Source organism: Sceloporus occidentalis, unplaced genomic scaffold (genome assembly GCF_023333645.1).
Source record: "Sceloporus occidentalis isolate IW3139 unplaced genomic scaffold, rSceOcc1.0.p SCAF_5, whole genome shotgun sequence".
Taxonomy (NCBI): domain Eukaryota; kingdom Metazoa; phylum Chordata; class Lepidosauria; order Squamata; family Phrynosomatidae; genus Sceloporus; species Sceloporus occidentalis.
The window spans coordinates 138,097,608-138,108,089 of NW_028316985.1; the positions used below are offsets into that span (position 1 = coordinate 138,097,608).

General features: G+C 39.7%; 1 protein-coding gene across 1 annotated transcript in view; it reads right to left on the reverse strand.

Annotated features, from left to right (window-relative positions):
- RXFP1 (relaxin family peptide receptor 1) overlaps positions 1-10,482 on the reverse strand; it is a 42,739-nt gene that overhangs the window by 22,002 nt on the left and 10,255 nt on the right. Inside the window, exons 3-4 of the mRNA XM_089527016.1 lie at positions 3,916-4,005; positions 2,029-2,134 (exon numbers count right to left, since the gene is read on the reverse strand). Of these exons, the coding sequence (XP_089383142.1) occupies positions 2,029-2,134; positions 3,916-4,005 (196 nt within the window). The remainder of the gene's footprint in view (positions 1-2,028; positions 2,135-3,915; positions 4,006-10,482) is intronic.

Sequence of the window (10,482 nt, forward strand, 5' to 3'; positions counted from 1 at the left end):
GGGGCACTATTTCATTGTTGCACATCTAGTGAGCTCAGGGTGTAAGCACCAGTTGTATAATCAGTTGTGCAATTGTAGCATTCAGTGTGATTACACTGGCATGTAATTATGCTACCCTAAAAGTTAATAGGATCTTGATCATAACTTCCATTTTAGGGATAATGAAGTTATTCCATTGTCAGGCATTTCTCTAAATCAAAATAGTCCATAGAGATTAGCTTCATCGGCAGGAAATTCTGTAAATCAAATTATTCCATGGAGATGGCTGTGCAATATTAGTTTAAACCATCATGTGAATGAAAACACTAAAGCTGATGGAAGCTGAAATTATACTGAAGAATGTCAACTTTCCAGATTTTCTGAGTTAGCCAGTAATTGCCACCAAATATTTCCTAAAGGCAAGTCTTGCTTCACATTTTTTGCACTGAACCATCATAAACCCTAGAGGGCCTTCCAGTACTGCAAATAAATTGGGCAATGCACTCAGGGTTTTCTTAAAGCATCTGTTAATTGCTCTATGTGAGACAATGGCCCTATACAGACAGGCCAAAATAAAGCTGCTTCGGGTCACTTTGGAGGTATGCTGTTTACATGATGCATGCGTCCCAAGAGTCTGGAAGCTGCACCAAAGCTGTGCACCAGTCCTTAGGACTGGATCATGGCTTTGGTGCGGCTTTTGCGCTCTTAATATGCATGAATTATTTAAACAGAATACTTCCAAAGTGACTCGAAGCAGCTTTATTTTGGCCTGTCTGTATAGGGCCAAGTACTCTTTCATGACTAGATAGAACTACAGTACATTCTGCTCTAAGAATCCTAGACAGCATAAAAATTAAAACTAGTGTCTTGTGAAAAAAGAGACAACAAGTCCAAGATAAACAACTGCAGCCCGGGTCCTTGGTTACTCTGAAAACAAAACCTTAAGTATACTTTTAATTGCATATTTTCACATGAAGTAAGCCTTGCAACTCTTAGTGTTTGAGTCTCAACAGAAAAGTGCCATTTCAACTACTTTCAACTGATATTTGATTTAGAGCACAATCCTATATATTTCTACTATATTTTTTCTACTTTAAATGTTGTTGTGTACCTTCAAGTCGTTTCCAACTTATGGTGACCCCTAACAGGGTTTTCTTGGCAAGATTTATTCAGGGGGGTTTGCCTTTGATCTCTTCTGGAGCTGAGTGAATGGGACTTACGCAAGGCCACTCAGTGAGTTTCCATGACAGTGCAGGAATCCGAACCCTCCTCTCTAGATTCACAGTCCCATGCTCAAATCACTAAACCACGCTTACTCCTACTTTAAATGTACAGCTCATCTATTGAATTACTCCAATGAAAGAATCAGAGGTTCACACTGCTGCACATTTCTTGCTTTACACTGTTTTTGACAAATTATTTTTATCTTTCCTGCTCTCCTCATACTTCACCACTGGCCAGGCTAGCTATGTGTTTAAACCATATACTTAAACAAAGTATAATAACATGCTCCCCTGAAGCACATAGCTTGAGAGATGCCTTTTCTTTCTATCTGCAAGGCCTGCAAACATCTGTCACTGGAATCTGGTTCAATCTGAGCCTGAAGACTGAACAGATCTTTATACAGGGAAGCCACTGAAATCCACAAACACCTGGACAATTTCAACAGGAAAGAGGAAACCTTTAACATAAACAAGGTTTGGCTACCAATCCTGAAATATAGCAAATGAGAAATCTCCCAGCAGACAATGAGCACTATCAAGCAGACACTAATCCTCTTTTGCAGACCCTCCCACCCTGAGGCCTGCCATTAGCAACAGAACAATACACATGCAAATCACTCCTGCCTTCCCAGGTCACACAATATATACACCCAACTCCTTTCCAGGCAAGCATTCTCTGAAGATGCCAGCCACAGATGCTGGCGAAACATCAGGAAGAAACTCTTGTAGAACACGGCCACATAGCCTGAAAATCCCACAAAAAACTATGAAAAATATTATTATTATTGTTGTTGTTGTTGTAAGTGAAAATGCCTTCTTTACTTACATCATTGTTATATTTGAAGAGACCAAAGGAACGGTGTGCAAACTGGCATCATTGCAGTCTAACTCTAAGCCACGGCACAAACATTCTTTGGGCACAGAATCAACCACTAGATAAAGAAAATGTCATAGATAAGGCAGGTTTTGGAGAGATGGGAGATACTAACTAAGGGCAAGTATAGAAAAAAGAAAAATAAGGTTAAACACATACACCATTGTATAATATAGTACACCACTTATGTCACACACACACACACACACACACACGGACGGACGTTAAGACCCTCTTCAGGTGCTCTACTGGGGGCAACACTTTCAAGGGAAACAAGGTTGTTCTGCCACCATAAAAGGCCACCACAGTAGTGACACCCCAGCTTCAGGACACCCCATGTACGGGAAACTTGACTGATGCCTTCATTCACACCAGCGTTTTACATCTGAAGACACATGAAGTACCTTTTCCCCGATGAAGACCTTTGGTTGAACTATGTTGGTCAATTTCCACAGAATAAATAACAGCTTTGAAACACAAAGTTTGAAGTCTACACTTTCCTTCTCTCTGCAAGCCATGCTAACCAACTACCACATATGTTTGTGCTGTAGGAAGTTGCAGTATGGTGCTTACTCAAACAAGATAGGGGAAACTGAAGTCCAAATTCTCTTTCGTCTGTCAGAAATAGTTTCAAATAACTATTTGGCACATGGTGCCTTTTTAAAAAACTCATTTTGGTGCTTTTAGTGTAGCAGAGATCCAGTATCCAATCATATATCAAAATAAACATCAATACGAGCCCATTTCTCCACATTTCAAATGCTGTCATGACAGAGACATTATATTCCAAATGACTGCAAAGAACCACCCTTTGTCAACTTCAGAGGAGTCTGTGGCAGGCCACATACTAAAAGAGAAACTGTAGACATAGCATTGCACAGTTATAGCAGTTTGAGACCATTTTAACGACCAAGGTTTCATCTTCAGGGATCTTGTGGTTTGTAGTTTAAACAAGCAACAGTTCCCAGGATTCCACTGGAAGAAGTGATGACAGTTAAAGTGATATAAAACTGTTATAACTTTGAATTGTATTGGTAGTCTAATTTTATTTTAAATTTTATATGATGTGAATGTATAGTGCTATATGTTTCAACTTAAACCATCTTAGGACCTTATAACATGGGGAGGCAAAGCGACCAAATCCCATGGATAAGCAGGGTTTAAATCTCGGGAATATTCCGCAAAAGTGGGATTGATTTCAGACACATCGGGCTAATTGAGCATTAACATGAGATTAACCTGTGCAGAAAGTGGGCAAAATCGCTCTGCTTTTTACTTTCAGAATGCTCAATTAGCCCAACATCATCTGAAAACAATCAATATTCTTGGATTTAAATCCCATTTATCCATGAGATTTGGGCACTTCCCTCCCATGTGATAAGGTCCTTAGTTTCATGGCTGGGGGAAGGCAAGGAAGAAAGTAAGAAAGCAATCATAATACTAAATATAATTCTGCAGTATAGATACATCCTGTGTCCTTAGGAAGAGTGGCTAATGTATCCTATACAAAGATGTACAAAGTGACCACTCATATTTCCTTATGGAGGCCAATTAAAAAAAAACAAACCTCAATGAAGCTGGTCTCAATAAATTTTAAGTATCGTATTTATTAGAATCTATCTACCTATCTCTGAATGATCTATCTATCTATCTATCTATCTATCTATCTATCTATCTATCTATCTAAACAGCTTTATAAAAGAGAATTGAAATGTGCATGTATCTTTTGAAGCTTATTTCTGTTTCACCATCGTTGAACCAGCTCAACGGTGACATCCTTCCAGGGTGCAATGGTTTCAGCTTCTACAGGCAGGCATGCATCTACCCACCCCTACTTACAGCAATCTTCAGTTTCCTCTTCAGAAGCATATTGGGATAACCTTATGTTGTAAATCACATCCAGTTGCTGAGGCCATCCACTGTTATCACCTATTAAAAATTATACAGAGAATGATAAAGTAATCATTATTTGATATTTACAAATGCACTTTAAAGGCTAAATCCAATTGCCAGTCTTAATCAGTAGTGTGGTGAAGACAGGACTCACAGGATTGAAGACTTCAAACATTTTGATTCACAGTGACTTTGATATCATCTGCCACCTCCTAAGATCTTCCTGCTCTTTCTTTGGGCCTGAACAGACAGGCCAAAATAAAGCTGCTTCAGGTCACTTTGGAGGTATGCTGTTTAACTGACAAACACTTCTTAATCGGCCAGAAGCTGTGCCAATGCACTCCAGTCCTGGAGTGTGGCTTTGGCGTGATTTCTGGCCTCTTAGGATGCATGCATCATTTAAACAGCACACCTCCAAAGTGACCCGACGCAGCTTTATTTTGGCCTGTCTGTTTGGGCCTTCAGTCTTGTTGCAATGCCCACAGTAACTGAGGGGGAAATAGATTTTTCCTAGCAATGATGTGTGTTGCTATGCACCTGTTATAATCTAAAATATTTACAAAATATCTGTTCCTGGTTGAATGTAAAACTGTTAGAATTTGTTTTCCCAATCTACACAACCATCTGCATAATTAATTAATTGTTGTTGTTGTTGTTAACTGTTGTCAAGGTGACTTTGACTTATGCCAAGCCAACCTCCAAATTACCTTCTCACCAACAGCCTTGATCAGATCTTGCAAACTCAAGGCTGTGGCTTCCTTGATTGAGTCTATAATAATGAGTCTAATAATGTGGTCTTCCTCTTTTCCTACTACCTTTTATCTTACCAAGCATTATTGTCTTTTCTAGCAAGTGTATGATTTATTCTCATGATATGTCCAAAACACATTTAATCATCTTGGTTTCTGGGGAGAGTTCAGGCTTGATTTGATTTATTTGTCTTTTTAGCAGCCCATGATTTCTGTAGAATCTTTTCTAGCACCACATTTCAAATTAGTTGATTTTCTTCCTACCAGCTTTCTTCGCTGTCCAGCTTGCACAGCCATATATAAAAATGGGAACTATAATGGTACGGACAGTCCCAACTTTACTATTCAATGATACATAATTATACTTCAAGATCTTGTCTAGTTCTTTCATAGCTGCCCTTCAAAGTCCTAGACATCTGATTTCTTGATTGCATACCATTCTGTTTAGTTACTGAAGCAAGGTATGGAAAATCTTGAATTATTTCAAAGTTTTCACATAGACTTAAAAGTTATGCGAAACATATATGGTCATTGTGTTTATTTTCTTAATGTTTAACTGTACACCAGCTGTTGCCCTTTCTTCCTTGACTTTCTTCAGTAATTGTTCCAAATCTTTGCTATTTTCTGCTAGTAGTATGTATATCTTAAATTGCTGATATTCCTTCCTTCCTTCCTCCAATTTTCACACCTCCTTCCTCCAAGTCTAATCCTGTTTTACTGTGCTATGATATGTTCAGTGTACAAGTTGAACAAATAGGGTAATAAAATCCACTCTTGTCTGACCCCCTTGCCAACTGGAAACCATTCCATTTCTCTGTGTTCTGTCCTGATGGTAGCTTCTTGTCCTGAATATAGTTTATGCTGCAGGACAATCAAATGTAGTGGCACACCCATTTCTTTAAGAGTGATTCATAGTTTTTCATGATCTAGGTTACTGCTTTAGATATGTTTAGCTAAATCGTTTTAGCCAAGAGCATGTGGATGTCACAATAAAGGTTGCCATATTAGGCGTGAAAGGCCTAGAGGGTAAAGGAAAGTCGAAAAGGGTGAGTGAATGTAGTAAGGTAGTTATGAATGAGAAGGTGGAGTGGGAAGAAGATGATAAGGTGGAATGATAGGAGGTAGATTTAGGAAACGGAAGAATATAAGAGGAAGAAATTACAGGAATATTTGGGAAGGAGATCCTAGGAAGGGAAAGAGAAGAAGATGTGAACTAGAGATGGAATGTAAGAAATATACTAGCAACAAATCAGTACATAAGAAATACTTTTCTTTATCCATGAACTGTTCTGTATCTGTGTTATGATGTTAAGGATATAATATTTTGATGAGACGGATGTAATATTTTAATTTTAAATTGTTTAATAAACTTTTCCTTAAAAAAAAAGGTTGCCATATTGAAAACTAGAGAGTGTTCCTGTGCTTGTAATGGTTGGGTAGAAGAGAGAATTTCAGCAAATGTTGCTTGTTATGCAACCAAGTGACACCTGCTGAAGCTTCTTCATCTACACAACCATTAAAGGTACAGGAACCCAGTCTACTTTTCACTTTGGCAATTGTCACAATAGATACATAAAAGTAAACAGTTTCACTTTCTATCTTCTACGCTCATATTGTTGAGTGGTGGCAGTGGCGGTGCTTCCAAAATAGAGAGAAAATGGACAAGGAATACTTTTTGAACAAAGTCACCATGTGGCATGTTCAAATACCCATAGGAACTGGGCTACTAGACCAGTTTAACTATCAGACATATAGTAAAACCCAATTCTGGCAGCAGCCACTGCTTCTATATTCCAGTGTGGATGATAGTCCAAAACACACTGTAGAAATAATCCAGTTTAAGACTACTTTAACTGCCTTGGCTCAGTGCTGGGGAATCCTGGGAATTGTAGTTTATTGTGGCACCAGACCTCTCTTACAGAGAAGGCTGAATATCTCACAAAACTACAGTCCCAGAACTCCCTAGCATTGAGCCAGGGCAGTCAATATGGTCTCAAACTGGATAATTTCTTCAGTGTGTTTTGGATCCATGTGTATGATACATAGAGAGGCAATTGCCTAATACAAGAACAATACACCACTCTCATTCATCATATTCGTGTGATTTTCTAATCTACCAATTTCATTCTCTGAATTTTATAAACATATACATTCAAGTTACTCTTTCTGGCATGCACAAGGCAGCAATCTATGTAAGAAAAAGGACTCCTTTGGTATTCTGAATTCTTAAAATTTAGGGCTAAATTCACTGAAAAAGTCTTCTACACAAACATGACTGAATGAAGTAGGAGGCGCAAAATAGACTAGATAGGGTTGCTACTATTTATATTGGATATAGACTTTTAAGGTTGCAGTCCTATAGACATCTACCTTGGGAGTAAGTACCATAGAAGTCAATGGGGCTTAATTATGAGTAGACATACACAATGTAGGCTTGCACTATGGATCTTGCAGTCCACCAAACAACAGGCCAACCACAGCTGCCCTTTTCCATCCAGTCCTCCTTGCTTTGATCAGCAGATCTCCATCAAGTCAGTGATCATAAAGGCAACACTTTTGACTTCATTACCAGGAATATCAAGAAATACACAAGTAAGTGCATTTAGGGAAAGAATGCAATCACTGAGGTAAAGCATATTGGACTCATAAATCATGGTGGTCTTATTTATCTTTGATTTACAGATTAAAGATTTGATCACACATTGATTAGATTAGAAAATGTTCTCTCAGTACTGCCAAAGGTGAATAATGACCATGCTGGGTTTCTGATTTCATATGGCTAGCGGCAACTCAGATGCCTACAATATTATTTCTTTCTAAATTATTTAATTGGATGCAATATTGGCCAGATATTGGCTTTGATCCAGAAATACCCCACTGCTAGCAGAAAAGATTTTCCGCCAGCAGTAGAGCTGTTTCCAAGTGAGCAGAAGCTCATTACATGCCCAGTTATCCCAGTTTCACAGATGTTCTTCTATTTGTACGAGACTTTTCATAAATATTTTCCCCAAAAGGTTGGCCTACTAATGTTCCTATGCAATAGTTTTTATCCAGTGCAAGTGGAACAGTCAGGCAGCACATATTGTTACTTACAACCAATAAGTGAGAGCTCCCTTTGTTCCCTGGCTTTGCATGGTATATGCCTATGGAGCTATGGTTTGCTGAAGCCACATCGAGTGGTTAAACTCAGCCATGAGTTTAATATTTTTTAGACACAAAACTTTCTCTACAGTGGAAAGTGTGGACATGCTACCCTGGGGGGAAAGCAATTTGTATTTGACTCTTTCTTCTGTGTTCTTCTCTGATGACACAATAATTCAAAGGCAAGAATAGGTGCTCTGCCAAAAACAGCTGGCTCTCTACCAAGAAGCAATTCTGCTGAATTACACTAAATATGGGATGATAGCCAGGTGTCTAATCATTGACATTGTTTTTGAAGCGTTCAGACCATTTTGGACACATGAACTTTTCCCAGAGCTCCTGCTGTGGATCAAACAGGGGAGGAGCCCTTTATATTTTGGAGCAGCTGGGTGACATTGATTGGGAATGGGAACTGAGTCTGTGGTGTGAAAGACCACTGGGAATAGGATGGTTCCTGAGGATTCAATTCATAGAATCATAGAATTGTAGAATTGGAAGAGACCTCAAGGGCCATCCAGTCCAACCCCCTGCCACGCAGGAACCCTCCATCATAGCATCCCTGACAGATGGCCATCCAGCCTCTGTTTAAAGACCTCCAAGGAAGCAGACTCCACTACACTCCGAGGGAGTGTGTTCCATTGTCAAACAGCCTTTACTGTCAGGAAGTTCCTCCTAATGTTGAGCTGGAATCTGTTTTCCTGGAGCTTGCATCCATTGTTCCGGGTTCTGTTCTCTGGAGCTCCCTCGTCAATATGACACCCCTTCAAGTATTTAAACATGGCTATCACATCACCTCTTAACCTTCTCTTCTCCAGGCTAAATATCCCCAGCCCTCTAAGTCATTCCTGACAGGGCATGGTTTCCAGACCCTTCACCATTTTAGTCGCCCTCCTCTGAACATGCTCCAGTTTCTCAATAGTTTGTGATGCCCAGAACTGGACACAATATTCCAGGTGGGGCCTGACCAAAGCAGAATACAGTGGCACTGTTACTTCCCTTGATCTAGACACTATACTTTTATTGATGCAGCCTAACATTGCATTGGCCTTTTTATCTGCCTCATCACACTGTTAACTCATGTTCAACTTGTGATCTACTTGGACTCCTAGGTCCTTTTCACATGTAGTCTCGTTCAGCCAGGTGTCCCCCATCCTGTATCTGTGCATTTCATATTTCCGCCCTAAGTGCAGTACCTTACATTTCTCCCTGTTGAAGTTCATTTTCTTAGCATTGGCCCGGCTTTCTAGTCTATTCAGGTTGTTTTGAATTTTGATCCTGTCCTCTGGAGTATTAGCTGCTCCTCCCAATTTAGTGTCATCTGCAAATTTGATAAGTATGCCTCAAATTGAGTATTTGAGAGTCAGTGTGGTTTAGTGGTTTCAGTGTTGTATTAGAATTCTAGGGGAACACAGTTCAGAATTCCTTCCCATTTATGGAAACCTACTGGATGAATCTGGGCAAATCACACTCTCTCAGACTCAGAAGAAGGCAATGATAAAACTGTTTGAAACAAATCTTGTCAAGATAACAGAGTCGCCATAAATCGGAAATATCTTGAATACACAGAAAGTAGCAGTAGTGACAAATCTCTAATGTACACAATACATTTAGATCTTTTTCTTACACAGTCCACTCACAGAGGAATCCCAGTGTCAGATTTTGAGTCAGGACCAGAGATGGGATATCAGAAGGAGAAGAAAAAACATACTTAAAGGCCCGCTCTGCTTGTGCCAACAGAACAGAAGGGAGAGAAAACATATTTCTCTTTTGCTTTTCTACCTTCAGTCCCCCCTCCCCCATGTTTTCTCAGCTTACCAAATGGTCTGTGCCAACTTGAGGACACACTTAGTTTTCCCTCCACTCTAAGGATGAATCTTTAAATCTTTAAATGCACAGCTGCTTCCCTCACGCTCAAGTAAATGCCTAGTGCCTAATGCCTACTAGGTTCCATGTCAGTGGAGCAGTGCATCTACTCCAGGTTAGGGCCCCATACAGACAGGCCAAAATAAACCTGCTTCAGGTCACTTTGGAGGTATGTTGTTTAAATGATGCATGCATCCTAAGAGTCCGGAAGCCACGCCAAAGCCATGCTGAAGGACTGAAGTGTGGCTTTGGCCCAGCTCCCGGACTCTTAGGACACATGCATAATTTAAACAACATACCTCCAAAGTGACCTGAAGCAGCTTTATTTTGGCCTGTCTATATGGGCCCTAAGTCTGAATTCTAAGGCAGCTGTCCAAGGTGCTGAATCCCATTTCAAAATAGGTTTGGTACTTTGAACAACTCCTATAAAATTCAGACTAATACCCAGAGTGGATTCATCATTCCACTGGCATGGGAGCCACCACGTATTACTGAAAATGCTCCCAAACCCAGAACGCCTTCTGTTTGCTCTCTCCAATTCAGAATTCCTATGTCAGAAAGTCACAAGCTGCAGTCCTTTTGACCAGTGTTTTCACTGGCTGGGCAATTCTGGGAGATGTAGAAAAAAGAAAGAAAGAAAGAAAGAAAGAAAGAAAGAAAGGAAAACAATAAAGGAAAGAAAAGGTCCAAGTTCTGAGGTAAGGAGATCTCATTTTCATTTTCCTATCTAGAGCAAGTCTTTCTATGTTCATAATTTAGT